The following is a 24,846-nucleotide window of genomic DNA, read 5'->3' on the forward strand; positions in this document are numbered from 1 at the left end:
CTTTCTGAGAGAAACAACAAACAACTGCCATGAGTCCTACTCTTCTGCAAAACTTAAAAACTTAACTTGAAACACTTCTTAATCTTCAAGATAATGAAAATGAAACTCTTTCACAAGTCTTTCTCTTAACTTCAATTACCTTATATTACTTTTATTGTCAACATTTTTCCTCTTAATGCAGTTTCTTTCAAAGCACTTCCACTTGTTGGCCCAACACAAAACAGTTAGGTTATCTCTTCATTTTTACAAATTTTACAAGTGGACTGAACATAAAACAAATTAATTGAATTGTTTCAGCTCATTTTAAACAATTAGTTTAAACAAGCAGTAACAATCTTTATTTTTTATTTATTTATTTATTTTTATTTTTTGAGTGTACAGTATGCATGGATTACCATTGGATTCCAGTTACTTTGGACTGAATTACTCTGATAAACATGAGAATATTTGCCTCATTACAGCATAAAAACACTGCTACAGTAACAAAATGTAAACTTTATTGCAGATTGACATCTCTATTTTTGAGAATAAATGAAAACAGAAGAGTTGAACGGCACAGTCATGATATATGCACATTGCTCATTGGTTTGCGCACCTGATTACTAAAAAAATATTTATATTAATGATTGTTCAGCAGGGACATATTCAGCATATCATTTTCATAACGCAGCATTTCATAATAAAAAAAAAATTCAAGCAAAATAACCTTCCAAAACACAACTCTATATAAGATCATCACAATTAGTCTCTTCTGTAAATGCTCAAATGATAAGAGCATCAAGAGATTAAGACATCAACAGTGCGCTGGGGCATAAGACATGTTCTTTCTTTTGGATTTGATATGTTTGACCTGAGAAACCTGCAGATACAGTAAACATTCGAAATCACAGTGAGGATTAAGAGGACATTCCCAGTAGGCCACACGTATCAGGTGATACTGATCAAGTTCTCGTTCTTTCTCTGCACTGTAGATTCACACGGTGGTGATAGTGATTTAGTGTTATTTTGTGTGTGTGTGTGCGAAGGGGGGACCTTGATTCAAAAAGGCGAAATATTCAAAAAGCTCAGTGAAAGTAGCAGCACCTCAATCAAAATATTATATAAATGCATATACATTTGCCCAAACTCACGTAAACCACAATTTTACATGACAAATGCTGCCTTCGGGCCATTAAAAAAGACATTTTACATATGTTATGCCAAATCATTTGTAATGGTGCAAATCAACTTCATAGCAATTAGCAACTACTGTATAGTTAATAAAACCAGGTATTGAGCACAAAAAGTAGAAATGCCGCTTATATAATCAAAGTTAAGGCAGACATCAGCAATGAATGATCAAGTTTAGTCTGAACTGATATAAATACAAAACTCTAATTGCGCTACTGCTTTAGATAATACCCTACAGTATGAATTCATTAAGATACCAATACCATATTGGTTAGTCTGGTCAGTTGTAAGAAGCTAAACAAATAATTATTAAAACATTTGTAATATCAAAATACCTTTATGATTAACAGTTTGTGTTGTGTTAAAACTAAGACTGTACAGCTATACAATTGTGATTGACTTTGGCTCATAATCTACTACTACTATCTTCAAAATGTTTGCTCTGTAGACAAATAATTGTGCTATTCACACTAAAACTCTTCATTTTAGTCTCCTCTATAAGTGCTTGTCTCACAGTTCATGTTAATCACGTCAAAAACACTATGAGAACTTGAGGTACAGTTAAAATAATATATAATTACAGCAAATATTCAGCAAAGTTCAAGTAAAAACCTTGCTTGGGTGAGATGAGTGATATAATTAATCTTCATCCATTTCGCCAGCCATTTTTTTTCTCTTTTTCGATTGTTTGGTCTCCATATATTTTACTTGATTGTTTAAAAGTGAAGGGTTTCATGATATAATGTAACTTTAAGATGCTTTAAGAAGTGATTAAAGGTAAACGGCATTCTGAGAAAAAAGATTTTTTTAAATCTCATAAACTAGCAAAACAAGAAGTGGAGAAAAACAAGAGGAGTTTAAAAATCATGAGATTACAAAAATTGTGTTGATTTTTAAAGTGCAAATGTAGTATTTCTACCTAATCTCAAGATTCCTTGAGACACAGATAATGGTCTTTATGGAAAGTGCAATTTGAGATCAGCACAAGTGAAAATTTAAAAAATAAAAGTGGTAAGTAAGCCTCAGGGTGTCCATTGTACAAAAACTGGCACATCCCCAAGGCCGACCGAGTAATTTTCCAAAAACGTCCCTCCGTCAAACACTTGAGCATTGTTAGTGTCCTGCCACTGAAAGTCACTCTCTGGCAGGTAAATGTCTCTGTGTAAAGATCCTTTTTCTGTAACCGGAGCAACAAGAACCTAGAAAAGAAAAAGAACAAAAGAGCAACTATCCATTAACAGAGATTACCTGAAAGCCTAGGGTACCCTGTATGTATACCTTAGTTGTACTGGCAGTCTTACGCCATGCCTACACTAATGTATATGAAACACAATTTTTTTTCACTGTTTGGCATTTTGTCCACTTTGAGGTAGGCAACAAAACTGAACTTTTGTGAAAACTTTCTATAGTGTATACAGTTGGGAAAAAAAAGTTAATTTTGAAGTCACAGTGTGGTCTGTGAAAACGTAGGATTTCAACTGTTCACACTTAGCTGATGATTGATTATAAAGCGTGTTTGTCATGCTGTCCCGGGAGAGAGCCCTGAGCTCATAAGATCTGTGAGTCCAGAGCTCCCTCCTGTTTTTAAGGCAAGGGGGGAGTTTGAGCTCTGGTAGGTCTCGAGAATTCCCCCACTTATTCATGGCTAATGGCAATTAAGAATTGCTGATTAAGAGCTCAACAATGGTGCCAGTTTGGTTTGGTCAATTCACATATGTTGCATGTCTTTGGACTGTGGGAGGAAACCGGAGAACCCGGGTAAACACACGAGAGCATGGGGAGAACATGTAAACTACACACAGAAACATTTACTGGCCAAGTAAGGACTTGAACCAGTGACATTCTTGCTGTGAGGCAACAGTGCTAACCACTGGGCTGCCGTGCCGCCCTGTCAAGGAAAAGAAAGGAGGAGTAGGGGTGGAAAGGGGGATTCTTCAAAATGAAGATAACTAAGGTAAGAAACTCTGATTATTTATAGTAAGCTAGGAATCATCCGATTGGTGAATCCTGCGTTGCTAATGCAGGACCAGCTGTAGTCAATCATAAGCATATGATCCTCTCGAAATTAGTCTATGAATAAACTTCACTTAAAAAAAGGACATGTCATGTGACCAGTTCAGCTAAAATGGTGGACGACATTGTACACCAGTTGTTTTGGAAGCTCTCCATTTGGACAGCATTGTTAAAGATTCAAATAAGTCTGTACATGCTCCAGATTGCTTTTCTTTAAAGGACATGGAAGGTTTATTCAGAGCTGTTGTTTTGGAAAAGCCTGCACGCCATAATGCTGTGACATTTCAAAGAGCTGGAAAGTAAATAATACCAGGCTCAAGGGATGCAGCTCAAGGTGGTCTTTAAGTACAGGTGTCAAATCCAGTACCTGGAGGGCCACAGCTCTGCTCAGTTTAGTTCCAACCCTGCTTAAACACACTGACCTATAGGTTTTAAACAAGCCTGAAAGACTCAATTAGTTTGATCAGATGTGTTTAACTAGAGTTAAAGCTAAACTTTGCAGGATTTGTCACCTGTGTCTTAAAGTATCAAAACCATTTTGTCATTTCAGTATGGATGAACAGCTTTGTGGAAAGATTGAAAATTATAATGTGGACGAAGAGTTTTCAAATGTATCTGGATTAGTATAGATGTAGCCTTAAGGATACTTCAAATAAAGGTATAGAATGATTTAATGACATCATTTCGAAAACAATCCTGCCAGAACTAAGTTTTTTTTTGAGTTCTGTTTTGTATCTGAAATTTGTTTTGTAACTGAAATCTAATCTGGTTGATTTTTACATCCAAGTCTACATCTCTAGGGGATAGTGGCTTAGTGGTTAGCAGTCACCTCACAGCAAGAAGGTTGCTGATTCGAGTCCCAGTGGGACTATAAGGCATTTTTTTTGTGTGGAGTTTCCCTGCATTTTCAATTAGTGGTTCATTCCACTTTGGTGACCCCTGATAATCAGGGACTAAGCCAAAGGATAGTGAGTAAGTGGGGTACATCTCTGGTGGTGCTTGGAGACTTCAATATCCACCTAAATAAACATTAGGCCACTCACTACCACACTTGGCTTGTCTCTTTTAATCTCAACTTAGTGTCAGGTAATTAACTTTCATTCACACATATCGCTGTTCCACAGTTCATGTGATGTGTACGCCAGTGTATCATTTCCTCCTCACTCTTAACCTCAACCTAGCTCCTGACACAACACATAATACTCCACTGTAACCTACCCTCACTCTCACCCTCTAGGATATACACTATAGTTTCACTTCCTTCCCCTAATCAGTTCTCATCACTTGAGGCTGAGAGTGCTACTGACATTCCCTGTTCTACTCTGACTTCTTGTTTTGACACGTAAGACACATCCCCTTGGCTATCTGATGATCTTTACAAGCACTGCTCCAAATGTAGGGCTACAGAGATGACGTGGTGCAAAAAAATCCTACTGACTTTAGTGTGTATCAGTCACTCCTCTCTTCCATCTCTGCTAATATCACCACTGAGAAAACTAAGTTTATTCTAACTCTTGCATGCTCATTTTGTTCTTCTCCACCCCTTCCGCAGTCAACTCTAACAGCTGAAGAATTTCCCGCATTCTTCATTTATAGACGTTCCAATTCTCAAATGACCACATCTTACTTGCAAACATAAATGCTCACATGCTTCTCTCTAGGTAAGGGATGGGCAAACTTGATCCTGGAGGGCCAATGTCTATGCAGATTTTTGCTCCAACACTAATCAAAAGATACCTGAACAAACTAATCAGTGTCTTCAAGATCACTAGAACACTACAGGCAGAAGTTAAATCAGCCTTTAGAGTAACTCAGACTTGTCATAACACTTGTATATTGTTCTGATTTTAGTTCGTCTAAGGGACAAATAGTGGATGTTGCTACTGTAAAATGCATGTACTGCTGGGCTGCAGAGGCAAAGTAAAAAAAAAAAAACAACAACACCATAGAGACCCCGCCATCCTACTTTTCAACTTACCTCATCTCCAATGAGGAACTCATCATCAATGGTGAAAGTGATTGGGTCATTTGGACTAAGCCACCACAGTGGTCTGTAGATGGGGTTTCCGGTATCTTGCCATTCGTCTGCATATTTCAGTATCAAAGGAACAACGAAGTCATGATGCTTGGCTATGTAGAATCTGGTGAGGTTTAAAACCTAGACAGAGAAGTGAATGCTTAATAAACTTATATGAAAGAGAATGTGAGTTTTTCCTTAACACCATTCTAGTCTAGTTCTGCTGTGGTTCGCTTTTAACATTCCTTAAGAGGTCACATCCATCAGTTAACATAGCCAGTCTCTGGTGACGGAAACAAAGCAAAACCACATTCATAAAAAAATGTATCCTCTAGATGAAAACAGTTTCATGAGATGAATTTTGAATAACTGCCTGTGTTCAACCTAATTTTAAATGGAGAAAACAGGCATGTGGCTTCCCGTTTTACTCCTATTTAGACCAAGTATAGTCACTGAGTCTCTAACGGGTGCTGGGTAATTGCACAATGGCTAGTACAGGCACACATTCTGCCTTCAGATGGAAACAAAGCAAAGAATTGAAATAACAGCAAGAGACAATGTCTGGTATAATCAGCATATTAAATATTAATTATAACGAATAAGGATTTAAGAGGGTTAAAACTGTCAAGATAATATCCAGGATCCAAGATCAAAACCAATTTATTGTCCAATAACATTTTCTCAGGCATGGAGTTCTTAAAAGGAGAGAAAAAAATCTGTCATCATTTATTCACTGTAAATCCACTTGACACTTTCCTATAATTTTGTTAATATAGGAATGTGGATACACTCGAGAACATTTCAAAAGCAGTTTTATAGATTTTACGTTATTTTTAAGAATAATAACTTAAAGTTCTATTGTTTCTAATACATTTAGAATAATTTTTAAAGCATTAATATTAGTACCTAAATAGTTTCCTTTAAAAATTCTCTTTTTTGTATTCCACAAAAGCACTCATTCTTTGAGTATTATTTACCACATATTCTTTTACTCTACTCACACTACATTTTTGATTTTTCAGTACTTTTTCCACCACTGGGTTAGTGTAAGTTGACATGTAATTGCAGAGTTTCCTATAGTCAGTTAAATGACTGTTGAAGGAGCAGTATCAACAGATATTAAGCAGACAGTCTACTAATACTCAAATGGACCATCAAAATTCAGTGTTACCAGAAAGTCCTCATATATTGTGCTAAATATAACTATATTTGTCCATTTGTAGTAGTGAAACTTTTCTAGCCTACCAGTGATTAGAAAAAAAAACACACTGACCACCCCTACTATAGACTGTAAAGTCACATCACAAATGAAACCTGTAATTGTCTCTGGAAATTTTTGTTTACTCTTATCCAGTGATTCATTATCCTTCCTGGTCCAGCAGTTCTCATTACAGTTGAGATTGAGGGTCATAAATTTTAAAGAGATGTTAATGCAGACCAGATGGACCCTTAACCACAGGTGATATTACAGAAAGGCCAAGTAAGAAGCAAGAAGTAATGCAAGAAAAACAGCCACCTGGAGGATCCTCTATACCAATCTTTAACACAAACTGGGCTCTACCGGCTCAAACATATCATTGCTTGAGACTAGCTATTCTGCTGTGTATTTAGCTAGTATATTGAGAAGGGCATTCTCATGGCACACCATGGAGTGTATGAGTATTACATTCCCAATATTATGCTAGCAGTGTAAAAGGAAACTCACAATGGTAAACATATTGTACTTTCTTATTGTATGATCAGCTTAGTTCCATTGTATCTTTTTTTTTTTTTACCAAAACAGAAAAGGAGGTGAAAGCTAAAACTCATAAGGGGCCCATGACCTGCATTTGCGGCACTTACCCATTCCTTCTCAAAGACCCATGGAGGTGTCTGGAAGCTGATGACAGGAAGAAAGGCTGCGATCCCCAACCAGCGAACGAAGAGCTCATCGTCACCAACCAGTTCAGCAGAGAGAGAGCCTCCTGCAATCGAGAGAAATCTAATTTATTTACATAAAAAAAACTGTATAATAAGAATAAAATTAATAATAATTATTTTAGATATTTTTTGTTGGATAACCCAAAGTGTATTTTGTTTTTGACATAGATAATATTTCCTAAAATGTTCCAAGTGGTGATTTTGACATCTGTAAAATATTTATATGATTTTCTACTACAGTAATTTACAGAAATTTGTCTTTAAATGTCCAAATACACTCATGACAACGTTCTTTTTCATTCATATTTTAGGTGTTAAAAATACCCATGTTGTGGTGTACTGTTAGTGTACATCCTGACACTGAGAGGAATGTTTTGATGAATATCTAATATGTCCACAAGGCCTAATTTGGTTCAATATCATGTTTCAGCAATAGATACAGTATATCGGTTGCTTCATTGTCAAAATAGCCTCTAAATTATTGTTTCTCAACCATGTTCTTGGAGGACCACCAGCACTGCATGTTTTGGATGTCTCCTTTGTTTGTTACACCAATTACAGGTCTTTCAGTCTGTGCTAATGAGCTGATGATCTGAATCAGTTGTGTTTGGTTAAGGAGACATGAGGTGCGTCCCAAATCGCATACTTATGTACTATAGATCCTTTTCACATGACGTCACGCGGTGTCCGGTTTCACTTCATGCAGTGTATCATTACTTCCGCCTACACAGAAATCCCCAGAGAACTCACCCAGATAGCTGTATATTTATTACAGATATAGTTAGATTGTGACTACGGCTGTTTTTTTGTTGTCTGTGTTCAAGGTGAGACATCTGACATTTTAAAATAACTTACAGATCATCCAGATTTCAGCTTGAACCAAGAAAATGGGACTTTAAACAGTTTATTGCTTTGTGTTACTATCTTTACTAGAGATGAAGTTGGTATGTACTTTTCAGCATTTGTCAAATAAAGATTTTAGAGGCGATGCAGCAGCGCAGTAGTTAGTGCTGTCGCCTCACAGCAAGAAGGTCGCTGGTTCGAGCCTTGGCTGGGTCAGTTGGCGTTTCTGTGTGGAGTTTGCATGTTCTCCCTGCGTTTGCGTGGGATTCCTCCGGGTGCTCCGGTTTCCCCCACAGTCCAAAGACATGTGGTACAGGTGAATTGGGTAGGCTTAATTGTCCGTAGTGAGTGAGTGTGTATAGATGTTTCCCAGAGATGGGTTGCGGCTGGAAGGGCATCTGCTGCGTAAAAATGTGCTGGATAAGTTGGGGGTTCATTCCGCTGTGGCGACCCCGGATTAATAAAGGGAATAAGCCAAAAAGAAAATGAATGAATAAAAGATTTTAGATGTTTACATGGGTGCTGAACATTTTTTATGAAAGGTTTATTGTATTGTTTTTGTGTTCTGAAGAATAAGTAATAAATAAAACTGGGTGTTTAAAACTGGGTGGTTGTTTACAGTGGACAGCTGATTCACAAACACATTCATATTATTCAAATTCTCAGATCTGACATTTTTTTCTGTTTAGGTATTTTATTCATGAACATAAAACATTAATATCTATTTAGTACTCAAATTAAATGAAATAGAATAACAATGTTGTATGTGACTCTTACTAATCAAACGAAATCATTAAAAAAATTTACAATTGCAAAATTAACACAAAGAAGACAACATTTTAATTCAGTATTATTAGATTATGAATTTTTGTAACATTATTCATTAAAAGGTAGTATATCAAATTAAATCGACCCTAAAGGTGGTGGTAGGATATAATTAATACATTCAAATGGGGAAACTGAACAAAACATTAATAGATCAGTAAATAATAAATTATGAAACTGGTTGCATTTATAGACAAAAGACTTACCAGGTAATATGAGAAGATTTATTAAAGAATTGTACTCATGCTGGAGCATTTACATATAACAGATAATATAAATTTATATTCAGAGCAGCATTAAAGTAAAAATAAATCCATTATTGAGGAAATAAACTTAAATAATAAGTGAAAAGGTTGCAAACATATGCTTTCCTCGATAAACAATAGCTTATTCCTATTCATAATAACTTAAAAAATCATTTTCAAACTCAGAAAGCAGTTCATTAATGAAAGAGAAACATTTGGACACATGTCCAATACCAATAATAGTCTTAAATCAGATCGTGCAATGTTAATATTTTTATTTGTAAATTTTCCAGAAAAGTCTTAATTATGAAAAGTAATGGTGAAAAGGGTCTATTCTATGCCATTTTGTAGTATAAATAGTTTAAGTAGTGTGTTTACACTGAAAACTCTTAAAATAATAAGTGCATTTTAAACACGCGGATGATGTTTTTTTTTTAAATATACAGTTATATATTGGATTAATGGGTGACTTTTAACCAGGAAAAGTGCCATTCTGTGTCTCTACAGCTGTGTGACAGTTAGTAATGAAGATAAGTCTTTTATTTAGTAATTTATTAAAGGTGCCATTGAATGAAAATCTGGATATACCTATTGGCTTAGCTTAATAATAAAAGTTCAGTACATGTTCTTATATAGATCTCAGTAAAATGCCCAGTAATAAACAGGCCAATTGGAACAAAATAAATACTGTGACAATCCAAAACTGATCATTTGATTGGCCACAATATTTCCTAGTGAGATTACAACAATGATATTTTTTCCTATTTTAAAGTTTATTTTAGCTTATATTATACTTTCTACATATATGGGACTTTTCTTAAAAACTGGACAGGCTTTAAAGAAGAGTAAAGGAGAAGTTCGGTGAAGCAGGGGGCCATTCATGACTACAGAGTTGCATCTGTTTATAGCAAGTCTGAACATAATATGCAGGATATTTGAATTATAATTTATTCAAAATGGTTGAGCATCAGGTACTGACATGAGCTTCAAAGAGTCAGAACAGAGCCTATTAATATTCACCACCCTTCCAAATATGGTCAAAGCCAACCATATATTCAACGGCCAATTCCTAAGACATTCTTGTAAAACCATTTTTGGATCATTTTTTAATATAATTTTTTCAAATAATTTTGGGTAATAATAACTTATCCAAACCACATCTTGTACCTTTTATGTAGATATCACAAAACAATTTAATATATTGTATCAATGCATTCTATGGAACCTTCAACTCTTATTATTTTTGTTATCTTTTATTTTTATATTGGATATATGGGTGAAATGTGACCTGGAAAGTATTTACTTGTACAATTCGGTGTGATCTGCAGCTGTGTGGCAGTTATGGGAAATGATTATGTTTTCTTTACCTATGGTATGCATTTTTACCAAATAAAAAACAAGTAAAAGTCTATTTATGTGTGTGTGTGAGCAGGTATTACCTACTGCATCAGGAATGAAGAAATTATATCCCAGAAGACTGTGATGCAGCAGGGATGGAATGATGCCCTTGAGGCCGGAATAACTCCAGTCTGACTGTAGTGCACTCATGCGGATGAAGAGTGGTTTGTTGCTGGACCTTTGCAACGAAAATTGGACAGGTCAGAAACAATTACAGTCACCTGTAGTAAAACTTCTAAATTTTCATTTGTGTATATGTATATATATATATATATATATATATATATATATATATATATATATATATATATATATATATATATAGCCCTGTTTTATATCCCCCTCCACACTCTTCATAAATGAAAGATTTTTTTCAACACATTTCTAAACATAATAGTTTTAATAACTCATTTCTAAAGACAGATTTCTGTATCTTTACCATGATGACAGTAAATAATATTTTACTAGATATTTTTCAAGATACTAGTATTCAGCTTAAAGGGACATTTAAAGGCTTAAAGGGCACCTATGATGAAAATCAACTTTTGTAAGCTGTTTGGACAGAACTGTGTGTAAGTATAGTGTGTCCACTGTCATATTGGAGTGATTTAAACACAAGTGTCTTTTTTAAAAAATCATGAAGTTAAAATAGGACCCAAATCCCAGTGATTTTGAGGCCCACCGCAACGTGACGTGGGAGTACAGTTTTCCCTGCCCACCAAGTTGATTGAAAGGTGCCATGTTTCTATAATAACATGTATAAACATATCCACAGAAAAAAACATTTTGCAAATAAATTGGGATTAAAATATCTGTTCCAACTCTCTGTGATTTGTATAAGTTTAAAATGCTTTTACAACAGCATGTTTGTGTGTGTATGCGTGTGTGCATGTGTGTGTGTGCGTGTGTGTGTGTGTGTGTGTGCATTTGTGTGTGACTCATAATTTCAGAAGGACTTGAATAACCTCCACCACAAATACATGAAATAAACTTCATGTATGAGCTGCATTTTAGCTTCATCTGTCTCTGTTTCTGTCACTGACTGCTGTTTATCTGCTGTAATGCAGAAGAAGCAGATTTGTACGTGGGAATGGTGGTTGTGGAGAAGCAGTTCATTTGGATTTAAAGCAGTTTTGGAGATAAAGCAGATTACAAAAACAACCACACTACTCAGACTCCAGTATGGGCAGATTCTGAAGGCTAAAATAAATGATCTGATGGGTATTTTGAGTTGAAACTTTAGACACCACAGGCTTATTTTACATATTGAAAAAGGGGTAAAATAGGTGCTCTTTAACATGGTTAATTAGGCAAGTTAGGATAATTAGGCAATCATTGTATAATGATGTTTTTTTCTGTAGTTATCTAAAAAAATAGATTATGGGGGGCTAATAAAATTGACCTTAAAAACTGCTTTTATTCTAGCTGAAAAAAATAAACAAATAAGACTTTGTCCAGAAGAAATGGAAAAAGCCACTTTCATCTGCAACTAAATCCCCGACTCCCACGCTCTTCATTTTCATCAGCCAACCACTGTGTGCATGATTAGTACTTTAAGTATGATCAAATGTTTTGTGAATACAGACCCAGATCTGATATATTTTTGGGAGGTTCAGACGACTGAACAGATTTGAGTCAGACATGGCAACAATGGATTTTGGTTCCCTGTCTGAGCAAGTCAGTTCACTTTGTGGTAGGCTGCAGTTGGTAGTCAGGATTTTGACAAATTGAACAAATTATTGGATTAACATGTTTGGTTCATACTTGAACAACATTCCAGGCAAATGCAGAAAAACTACCTGTTGCCCCAGGCTTAATTTCAAAAATAATTTGTGTCCTAGTTGGCAAAATAGAAGGAATTGATTTGCACCCAATACCTTGTTCCTGAGGTCACAATAGCATTGTCCCCTATCCTCTCTGCTAGGTCAGCCAGGAGTCTGATATATTCATCACCAACCAATTCCAGAGGGGGGCGCAGGGCCTGTTCCTCAAAAGGGTTTCCCTCACCGCCTTCCAGGATGACATACTCCATGCCCAAATGGCTATGTAAGCTGTCCACTTTGTCCAGAAACCAATTCGTGGCTTCTGGGTTTGTGATGTTGAGCTTCACACTGTACTTTCCCTTCCACCGAGTCAACAAAGGCACCTTATGAGAAACAATAATGGAAATGTATGGGTCAGCTATACACAGCTATATGCACTGTGTATAAAAAGTGTGTGTCCCTGGACCACAAAATCTCTTATATTGAAAAAAAAGTCTTATGTTGCATGAGTACATTTCAGGAAATCTCCTACCATAATCTACCGAAACATATAAGGCTAAGACCTTAATTTGGACCAATATTATGTTGATTTTCTCTATGTATTGATTGTTTTGAACTTTTGATTCCAGATTTATTGTGGCAGAAGTTGTATCTAGACCAAATGTTGTTCCATTCAAAACAAACCATACAATGGAAACCTTTTAAGTAAACAACCCATAAATACACCCAGCAGACACAACTTTATAAGACGTTAAAATTAGGCCAGATTCAGGTCGGCAGCATCTAAGGAAATGTTATTTTGACATCCAGTAACAATGTGAAACAACGTTGATATTTTGTTGATTTTAGGTTGTGCTGGAAAGTGACCAAAATTCAACATTGAGCCAACATCTTAAACCAACATCATATTGATGTCAAATACTGATATTCATTCGTTATGTATGGCAAGCAAAATACAATGTCTGATAGACGTCATAGTGGTAACGTCCTCACAACATCAAGCTATAACATGATTAAACGTGGATATTTTGTTGTTTTTAGGTTGCGTTGGAAAGTAACCTAAATACAATGTCTGTCTAACAATTGACATTGACGTCGGCCTGACGTTGGGTTCTAACGCCAATCCAATTTTCATTTCCAAACAAAATGCAACGTCCCCACAAAATTGGGGTTACATTTTTTTACAATTTCAAAACTCAAGTTAATAAATAATTAAATATTATTGCATTTTTGAGAAATCATAAATCACTGCATGTCTGTATATAACAACTAAATGTCCAAACCTGAACTACTACCAAAAATAATATTAATAATAATAAAAATAATTAGTTTTTCATTAATCAAATTTTTTTAATTCAGCAAGAGATTTCAAGTCATTGCATTTTTATTTATCAAGACAAACTTTGTAGGTTAAAACACTAAAATAACAAACTAAAACTACAGAAAAGTTAGCATAAATACAACAAGAAAATAAAAAAATGACAAAAAAAAAAACCCTAGCAAAAATCAAATACTAGGGACTCTGTTATAACAATAGGCACAAAGTCCAAGGGCCCTATCATACATCTGGCACAATAAGACGCAAGATATTTATATTTGTTTTATTAAAAACAAGCTTAGATTTGTCCACCTGTCAGGTTTTGGACCATATGAGGCATTATACGTGGCTTTGGATATAACTCAGTTTTTGACCACCCTTTTTATTATTGTTCATTTATTTGTTTGCTGGAAATTAGAACTGAATTTATAAACAATTTTGAAACGAATCTTAACAAACTAAATAATAACAAACTAAATTAAATATGTAGGCTTATGTATGTCTTCAGTGAGTGTGTCCAACATGTTTCCTTATCCACAAAAGTGAGAAAGTGAAAGTAAAGGCCAAATAGAGGAGGCTCGTTTGTTATCCTCGCGTTGTAAAGAATAAGCACAACCCTGTTAGACCATGCGTTGCAGCGCAGAGCGGATTTTTCTTAAAATAGCAAAAGTGGATTCAGACATGCCCTTAATGCTTTTGCACTCTGCGCTTCAGACTATAGACTAGACTGCCTAGACTGTAAATTAGAGCCCTAAAGCTCATGGCGCAAAAGCATTAAGGGCGTGTCCGAATCCACTTTTGCTATTTTAATAATGGAAAAATATGATTTGTGCCGTGGCACATGGTCTAACAGGGATGTGCTTATTCTCTTAATGAGTTATGGGTGTGTTTTGAGCATAACGTGCATTAAACCAATCAGAGTCTCATCTCTCATTCCCTTTAAGAGTCAGTTGTGTTACACCATGGCACATTTGTTATTTACTTGGCAGACTTTGTAAGTAGAAAAACTGAACGCTTCACTAGCGAGAAAACAGTTAAACAGGACATCTGCAGCGAGGATAAATAACGAGCCTCCCACATTCGGCCTCTTTACTTTCACTTTACTTTACATTTACTCTTTACTTTACTCCTTTACGTTCGTAGATAAGGAAATGGTGTTGTACGCACTTCACTGAAGACATCCATCAGCCTATATATTTAACTTCGTTTTTTAAGCACAAATATTTGCTTCAAAATTATCTCTAAATTCAGTTCTAATTTCAAGCTAACAAATAAATGAACAATAATAACGAAGTGTGGTAAAAAACTGAGTTATATCCAAACACAAGTCCTATGACCCATATGGTCCAAAACCCGACAGGTAGACAAATCTAAGCTTGTTTTTATTAAAACAAATCTAAATATGCAAATACTAAATAATACTACTTATTATATTATAATATTATACTTATTATATTATATTAATAACAATGTAAAAGCAAATTGTCATAAATAAACTATGAAAAAATTGCCCCTGAGATGAAGAAGGCATGGAGGCAGTGGTTTTAATATTTATATATTCTTTTTCATTTGTAAAGATATTTGTGTATTGCTGTACATCCTGTGTGTAATAAGCAATGTGTAGCATTTAAGGCGTACAACTAACACGCTCTCCGCTGGAATTTAGACCAGCTTTCAGCTGTTCAGTTGCACAGTCTACTCTAGGTCCTCAAAATTCTAGACTGGAACACCCATGAGTCGACAAAACGGCGCAAATGGATTAACTATTTAAATGACGTGGCGCAAAACGTGAAAAATTAGGGTTGCGTTGGTCTGAAAATCGCACTAATCGCACCAAACACGTCTTGCGCCTTATTGCGCTAGATTTATAATAGGGCCATAGAACTTTAAATGAAATTGAATTAAAAACAAAAACTGTAATACACTAACAAAAAGTATAATCGTTTACCAGTGATATAAATATAATGGCATTACATTATTAGCACATATACAGTAGAATGAGATGGATACGCTGATAAACAAGCAGATGGTTTTACCAGTTGGCCCTGTGGTCCTGAGGGCAGACTGAGCCAGTAGTCTTCAATGCCTTCTTGAATGGAGGTCTGGAACTGCTGTGTGTCCACACTCAGGTACGGTGACAGGGTGATGGAAATGTTTAGAAGCTTAACAAAAGGAAGGTCCCTAGTCTGTCTCTTTGACGTCCTTTTCTTGCCATTGAGGTAGCTGTGGTCCTAGAAAGATAATACAACATTTAAAGTCTGTGTGAAATCCAAATTCGTGTTTATTTTACTAGTTCAAATTGTTAACCTCACACTATGTGCTTTTAGTAGTATGGCAAGAAAATGGTATTTAAACTCACATTGGTAGCATTTAATACTGAATAAAGCACATAATCGGTACCTGAGGTGATCATTGTCTTACTAGTGATGTTTGAGGTGGTTTCTTAAACAGAAATTTCATGCATCACTGTCATAGATGACTAGAACAAAATTAAAAAGATGTTGTTTCATGCTTTGAATGGCAATCCTTCTGTTGACGTCAACTGGATGGCTTCCATAGCAACTGTTTGCTATGAGGGAATGATGCGCTAAAGAAAACCTTGCCCCCTTTCAATATTCCATTTCAGTTGGAACTACATCAGCCTACTAAAATAAAAGTCTCAACAACTTCTCAATCTTTGGTAAGGGGTTTTCGAAAATTTTGATACTAAACTAAAAACATAAAATATAAATGAAGAATGTTTTCTGTATATTTTTATTGTCGTTTATATAATCCAGCAAAGTAGTTAATCCTTTATTTTTTATGACCAGATACAGTGTGTCTATTAAATGTTTTTCAAGGTTTACTGTGTAATTCAGCATTGTTTATAAATCACACATAACACACATTATTAAATAGGTGACATATAAAAAGCTTTTCATAAGGTCTGTAATACTGTAATAAAATAAGACCAGGGTCCTTGTAGGTTCATAAAAAGTATTTAAATTTAGTTTGATCACATTTAAGATCATAAAAGTTCTTTAAAGTCTTAAATGCTACAACAAAAGTAAAAAATCAAGAGATCTCAAATATATCCTAATATATGATTGATTATTAAAGGGATAGTTCACCCAAAACTAAAATCCCATTTTATTATTTTATTTCTTCAATACAAAAGAAGATATTTTGAGGAAACCTGTAACTATAGACATAGGAAAAGCAAATTATAATAAAGTCAATGGTTACAGGTTTCCAACATTCTTTAAAATATATTTAGTGTTCAGCAGACGAGAAAATAAATCATGGCATGGTGAGAAAATGATGACACATTGTTTATTTTTGGCTGAACTATCCCTTGAAACATGCAGGTCTTGCAGGCCCAGTCACCAAACATGAACATTATTTAGCATGTCTGGGGTAAGATAAAGGAGAGGGCATTGGGAATGAATCCAAAGAATCTTGATGAACTCTGGGAGTCCTGCAAGAATGCTTTATTTGCTAACCCTTTATTAATAAGTTATTTGAGTCGTTGCAGAGATGTATGGATGCAGTCATACACGATATTCATTCTTTTCCCACTGCACCATGACTTTATATTCTATACTGTACATTATTTCTGTTAAGTGACAAGACTTTTGTCTAAGCAAAGTCAGACCTCACTGTCATAATTAAATAATTAAAAATCAAGGCATTATCATATTTTATTTTGGTAAAAGCGTAATCTAGAGGCATTTGCCTTTCATATAAGCCATTTCTGATACCAAATGACTAGAAGTCAAGTTATTATTTGCTGTTGCTAAAACTTGAATAGGTGACAAGATTTTGTCAGGAAGTGTTTTTGATAGTTTTTCTATTGTAATTTGTTGTAAATATATATAAGAGTGCATATTTTATCCCCTTCATCATGTTTGAAAGAGCAGCTAGAAGTAGTAGAAAAGAACCATTTCAAAATAAGAGTCCCAGTGTATTTCCTGTTTATAATTAAAACCATGTTTATAAGTTCCACCAATTTATTTTATTTTATTTTTTCTTCTACCTTTACTAGCAAAACTATAGTATTGCTGCTGTTGGCCAACACATTTCATCAACGCAGGATTCCTCTGTACTGCAAGCAATATTAGTCTGCTTTTGTAGGCAATCAGGTATTACAGATGATGGCAGTAGTCGCCAATAACAAATCATAATTCGTATTTTGTTGATTATTTTAACAGTACGAAAAAATAGTATTGTCTTAACATAACTGAAAACAATACTCCAGCTCCTTTTAATGTTTTTACCATGACGGTCATTAACGTCTGAGAAAAATACAGCAATAATGTCATATATATTCATCATATTGTACAGGCATGCCGAGCAGTGCGATTATGAGGAATCTGTGCAATAAATAGCGAATACTGGCAAGTGTGTTTATAACCAGATTGATTCCAAGTCAAGCTGTTGGTTCCACTCATGACTGTGTTATTTCAAGCTAAAATGGAAACTAGCATTGGGATTGTTTCCCAATTGGAGTTTTGTATAGCTGTCACACAAGGGAGGATTTTCCACTGCAGTTTATGGGTAAGACGTTTATTCAGGTTGGGATATGGGAAAGATTGGTATGTGTATCAGATAGCATACAGACTTTACTGTATGCTTCAAGGTGGGTGGTCTTACATTTTAGCCGGATATTGATCCGAATGAGGTGGCACGGTGGCTCAGTGGTTAGCACTGTTGCCTCACAGCAAGAAAGTCACTGGTTTGAGTCCCGACTGAGACAGTTGGCATTTCTGTGTGGAGTTTGCATGTTCTCCCATTGTTCAAAAAAAAAGAAACAAAATACACTTTAAAGGGCAGCTATGCAAAATAATCTTTTGTAAGCTGTTTGGACAGAACTGTGTAGATAAAGTGTGTCCACAGTAATAACACAATAAAGTATCTTTTTTTAAATTTCTTGATGTTAAAATAGGATCCAAATCTCTCCCATTTTTAGACCCACTACAACGTGGCATGCATTGTAAAAAAATACTGGTTGTCTTACATTTTTAAGCTGAATCAAATTAACCTTATGAGTCATTTGAACTCATATTATATTAAATTGACTTAAAACAGCTTGCGTAACTCATAAAATTAAGTTGGAAGCTGGTTAACTTTAATATGTTTAATAAGTTACAATTAACTAAAAACATATGACGTATGATCATGACTTATTGATCATATAATTTTTTACAGTGTGGGAGTGCAGTTTCCCTGCCCACTGAATTGATTGACAGACGCATATTAACATGTTTCCAGAGTAATGCGTATAATCATATCAACAAGCCAGGACGTGCTCAAAGCAACTGGGATTAAACGATCTGTTCAGCTCTCTGTGATCATCAATCACCATCAAATGTGATCAAGAATGAGTTTTACAAGTTTAAAACGTTTTTAAAACAGTGCATGTTTGTGATGAATGACAGCAGTTTTACCATCTTTATCACTACAGATGCATGTCAGTACAATTATAAAAGAAAACGTTTCAATCCCGGTTTGTGGACGTTAAATTACATCTATTTTGTACATCAACATAACGGATATCCATACAGCAGTGAATATTAACGTGTATCCTGTCACATTTGTCGTGCAAAAACAGCGCAAAGTTAAACACGTGCGCTGTGTGTCTGTGTCCGATGCGTGTGTACATGAACTCTGTAACGACATTGTGTGTGACTCATCGTTGCAGAAAGGCTTGAATTTATTCCACAACAAATACATCAAATAATCATTAGGAAAGTTCTTACTGTAGTATTTCTTACAAACATTGTGTGAGATCTGCTTCTTTCATGTCGGTCACTGTGCTATTTATCTGACGCAGTCGAGGCTGAGATTGAGGCACACTCTGACAGGCATGTGGGAACGGTGGGTGGGGAGAACTAGAATTAAAGGCAGCTACAACGTGTTCTGATCAGAAAATGCCAATATTCCGAAAGCTATATAAATAATCTGATGGGTGTTCTGAGCTGAAACATTACAGACACATTCTGGAGACACAAAAAACTTATCTTAAATCTTAAAAAAGGAGTAAAATAGGTGCGCTCTAAATCGATGTGTTCTAAATAATGGTCACATTAGCTTGGGTAAAACTATTGCTCTTCCCATATGATGACAGCAATATTTGGCGTTACTACTCAAGACTATAACTTAAGCTAATCACAGTCTGATGCTATTATGTTTCTGTCTGATGCTATGCACAGTCATATATACTATTCTGTATATATCAAAAGACTCCTCACCTCCAACATTTAAACTCTGGATAAAAGATGTTATATTTAACATACAATTAAAAAAACGCAAATGTTTTATGAAAGGGTCATATAAGAGATTCTTTATTACATGGCAACTTTTCAAATTTTTGTGGAGAAAAAAATTGTGCTAAATACATATATTTTTTATGTTTTGTTATGTTTATTCTTTCTTTCTTTCTTTCTTTCTTTCTTTCTTTCTTTCTTTCTTTCTTTCTTTCTTTCTTTCTTTCTTTCTTTGGGGTTTGTTTGGTTGTCTATTCTTAGCGCCCTATCATACACCCGGTGCAACATGGTGCAAGACGTGTATGGTGCGATTTTTGCTATTTTCAGACCAGTGCAACCCTTTGTTGTTTAAATAGTAAATCCATTTGCGCTACTTTGTGAACTCATGGGTGTGCTTGTCTAAAAAGGAGGTGTTTTAAGGTACGTTGTTGATATTTTGAGTAGGAGTATTTAAAATTTACATGTAAAATGTGCCTGAAGCTATCAAATCCACTCCAAACACAGACGCAAATGGTCAGATTTGGATTTTTCAGATTTGTTTTCAGTGGATTAATTTACATAGATTATTTGTTCACCTAAATGAAATAAAACATTGCACATTTTTATTTCACACAAACTTCAAAGTCTGCACAAACTGGAATTTTATTTTAGCATGATGACTTATTTCTTACTAAAATAAAATATTAAGTTGGATCTTTCACTTGCGGCAAACTAATGGTTGTATGGGTGTGGTTAAGAATATTTTACTCAAGCAACATCATCGATAAAGGACAGTGGATAAACTTGCACAGGTTAATTCACCTAAAGAATACCAATGTGCGCAAGCAAAACCAAAAATTACACATTTTTATTTTCTACATACTTCTGCACGAATTAGAATTTTGTGTATAATCGTATTTTAGCATGACAATTTATTTCAAATTAATACAGCATATTGAGTCAGAGGTGGGATTTATTTTCGCGAATCTTCTCTCTTCTTTCATTTGCGGCAAACTAATGGTTGTATGGGTGTTGTTAAGCATATTTCACCCAAACAACATCATCACAAAAGCATAGTGGATAAACATGCATAGATTAATTGTTGACTTTAAGACTAACAATGTGCGCTAGCAAAATAAACACTGTAAATTTTGATTCTATGTGAATTTTGATGCTGGAAGTATCACCTAATTGGAATCCAGTACCCTGCTGACATGTCAGTGAACCAGAGATGTGTCTTTCTCTCAGGGGATCAAGCGCTGCATTTCCCTGACCTCTCTTCAGCGGCTGCAGATCCGCTTAGAGAAATGAAGCCTTTCATGTCCACAACACTGAACAGCTCTGACTGTTTTTGTTCTGTCAGACTGAACTTAACAGCCCAGCTGGTGGCTTTTAATGTGAGACGTTTCTACTTGAACACAGTGTTCCTGTGCGTCCTTTGGTAACTCTGCCTGGTATGCAAGTCGGTATCAAAACGAAGCGTATTCTGCCAGACCCTGTGTTTGTGATTATAATGAGTACCTTTAAAAACCTCACAACGAACCGCATGGAAATGAACAGCGAATTGTGTAATTCATCCAAAAGTCATACAGGTTTGGTACGACATAAGCGCACGGATCAAAATAGTTTGACGAATTATGTATTATAATTCAGTTTAAGGCTATTGATAATTATAAATCTGATTAAACAAAGAAGCTAAATCTGATTTAGAACAAAATGTTACACATGCATGCAAAGCACCTAATGGCTTAGGAAGATCTAAATCAGATTTGCTCAGATACTTTATATAATGCCACATTAGCTAATACTAATGGTGTGCATTTGATTTGAACTGTTTATTCATAGTCGTCTCTTAAATGGTGTCTATCTTCAATATGTACATTACACATACAGTTGAATGCAAAATTATTAGCTGTTCAATGAAATTGTAATTCTTTTTCAAATATTTCGCAGGGGATCTCTAACAGAACAAGGAAAGTTTCGCAAAATTTTATATATATTTATTTTTGTTCTTCTGGAGAAATTCTTATTTTTTTTAAGTTTGGCTGGAATAAAAGCATTTTTATGGTCTACTTTTGTGGTCTACTTTTATGGTTTTAAAAGTTATTTTAGGTCAATATTATTTCTCTGTTAAACAACACAGTTTAATAAACTGTTCTGTATTTAAATAGATTTTTTTTAAATCTCAGGAGGGCTAATAATTTGTCCTTCAATATATATATAGGCGACGCAGTGGCGTAGTAGGTAGTGCTGTCGCCTCACAGCAAGAAGGGTGCTGGTTAGAGCCTCGGCTGGGTCAGTTGGCGTTTCTGTGTGAAGTTTGCATGTTCTTGTGGGTTTCCTCTGGGTTCTCCGGTTTCCCCCACAGTCCAAAGACATGCGGTACAGGTGAATTGGGTAAGTTAAATTGTCTGTAGTGTATGTGTGTGAATGAGTGTATATGGATGTTTCCCAGAGATGGGTTGTGGCTGGAAGGGCATCTGCTGCGTAAAAACATGTGCTGGATAAGTTGGCGGTTCATTCTGCTTTGGTGACCCCGGATTAATAAAGGGACTAAGCTGAAAAGAAAATGAATGTATATATATATATATATATATATATATATATATATATATATATATATATATATATATATATATATATATATATATATATATATATATATAACATATAACATTATTATATATAATAACAGTGCTTCCCACAGGTTTGAAATATACTTGCGGTGGTTGCCGGATTGAAACACATCGTGTACCCACATCACATAAATAGTTAACCATATGCTACAAACAAAACATAATTTCATTTTTAATAATAATTGTATTTATTATGATACTGTTTCTTATCAATGGTTTAAAGTAAAAACAGACTGAAAAATAAAAAAATACTTTTATGCTATTCAGGAGCAAAGTGCACCCATCTGTCTTTTTTAAGTTCAAAGAAAACTTAAATGTCATTTTAGATATGTATATAAAATACCCTATAGAATATATTAACATCATCAAATTAATAAAATAATGAACAAATGAGAAATAAATGACAGAAAAGTTAATAAAAACAGACAGTATCTCTAAAAAATATTATAACTGCAAAATTAAAACAAGTAGATTTTTTTAAAGAAGGAAAATGTGTTGATAAACCATTACTAATTGTGTACATATATTTTGCAGCCAGTTTAGATGTCATTCTGTCCTCTCTGAGTATATACAGTAGTAAAGTTTAGAGTCGTTTAGATTAATGAATCTATTATTTACTTTTTCTCTCGGTATCGCGACCGGACATGCACTGTCAGCTGTGAAACCAGGCAAAAAGTATTCTTTAATTAAAGAGTAATGCAAAAACGCATACGAGTTTTAGAAAGTGAAAGCAAAAGTTGAATACAGGACATTTTGGGAGATTTAGAAACCCGGGCAATTTTTTTTTCGACTGTCTACAGAACAAACCCTCATTATACAATAACTTGCCTAATTACCCTAACCTGCCTAGTTAACCTTAATAACCTACTTAAGCCTTTATATGTCACTTTAAGCTGTATAGAAGTGTCTTGAAAAATATCTGGTAAAATATTATTTACTGCCATCATGGCAAAGATAAAATAAATCAGTTATTAGAAATGAGATATTAAAACTATTATGTTTAGAAATGTGATGGAGAAATCTTCTCTCTGTTAAACAGAAATTGGGGGGAAAAATAAACAAGGGACGAAAAATTTAGTGGGCTAATTATTCTGACTTCAACAGTATATATATATATATATATATATATATATATATATATATATATATATATATATATATATATATATATATATATATATACTATTTTAGGTACACCTTACTAGTACTGTTCGACATGTTGTGCATTCAGAGATGCTCTTCTGCATACCTCGGTTGTAACAAGTTGTTATTTGAGTTACTGTTGCCTTTCTATCAGCTCAAATCATTCCTCTGACCTCTGGCATCAACAACGCATTTGGTCCTACAGAACTGCCACTCACTGGATATTTTCTCTTTTTCGGACCATTCTCTGTAAACTCAGATAAACTAGAGACTCAACTGTAAACTCAAAAATCCCAGTAGATCAGCAGTTTCTGAAAAACTCAGACCGGCACCAACAACCATGCCATATTCAAAGTCACTTAAATCACCTTTCTTCTGATGCTCGGTTTGAACTGCAGCAGATTGTCTTGACCATGTCTACAAGCCTTAGTTGCTGCCATGTGATTGACTGATTAGAAATCTGTGTTAACGAGCAGTTGTACAGGTGTCCCTAATAAAGTGGCCGGTTATATATATATATATATATATATATATATATATATATATATATATATATATATATATATATATATATATATATATTAGATATGGTAATATATATCGGCCATTTCTTATGTACTTCAGAATCATTTCTTATATACTTAGAATTGTCTTACTTCACCATATCTAAAAATTCATAAGATGTAATAATTAATTTTTTATAAATGACCACTTTTAACATGTTCACTTGCAATGTACAATGCAATCTAGTTGGCTCTCTGGACTGTGCGAGCCAGTGGTGTGTTTAGGCGGAAAATGAAGGCCTGAAGGCCCGTAGCCTCAACAGGTGCAGAGCTAGAGCCGCTGACGGCTGAAGATTAAACAGCCTACACTGAAGGTCAGAGGCAGAGAATATGCTGCAGATCCGTACATAAGACTCCGCAGGGCCAATATGAGACAAAAAGAATACATTTTCTTACAACTTCTTTGATTTTATTTATTATTACTTATAATAAATATAAGTATATAAATATAATTTAACATATTATTATCCCTCCTGTGATTTTTCTTTTTCAAATATTTCCCAAATGATGTTTAACAGAGCAAGGAATTTTTCACAGTGTGTCCTATAATGTTTTTTTCTGCTGGAGAAAGTCTTATTTGTTTTATCTTGGCTAGAATAAGAGCAGTTTTTAATTTTTTAAAAAGGTGAATATTATTTGCCTCTTAAAGCAATTTATTTTTTTCATTGTTTACAGAACAAACCATCATTATACAGTAGCTACGTTTCCATCCACCTATTTTTGGATGTATGCCTAAAAGAACGGTTGATGGAAACGCCAAGTTATGCG

General features: G+C 34.7%; 1 protein-coding gene across 2 annotated transcripts in view; it reads right to left on the reverse strand.

Annotated features, from left to right (window-relative positions):
• Positions 1-475: 475 nt before the first annotated feature.
• Positions 476-24,846, reverse strand: part of si:ch211-236l14.4 (SITS-binding protein) — a 66,900-nt gene continuing 42,529 nt past the window's right edge. The window contains exons 5-10 of one of the 2 annotated variants that reach the window (XM_056451474.1): positions 15,549-15,743; positions 12,309-12,577; positions 10,473-10,609; positions 7,043-7,164; positions 5,162-5,341; positions 476-2,369 (exon numbers count right to left, since the gene is read on the reverse strand). In XM_056451474.1, coding sequence (XP_056307449.1) covers positions 2,193-2,369; positions 5,162-5,341; positions 7,043-7,164; positions 10,473-10,609; positions 12,309-12,577; positions 15,549-15,743 — 1,080 coding nt within the window. In that variant the 3' untranslated portion in view covers positions 476-2,192. Of the gene's footprint in view, positions 2,370-5,161; positions 5,342-7,042; positions 7,165-10,472; positions 10,610-12,308; positions 12,578-15,548; positions 15,744-24,846 lie in introns of those variants that run through there. The other variant, XM_056451475.1, reaches the window with a different exon arrangement.

The sequence above is a fragment of the Danio aesculapii genome, chromosome 25 (assembly GCF_903798145.1).
Source record: "Danio aesculapii chromosome 25, fDanAes4.1, whole genome shotgun sequence".
Lineage (NCBI taxonomy): Eukaryota > Metazoa > Chordata > Actinopteri > Cypriniformes > Danionidae > Danio > Danio aesculapii.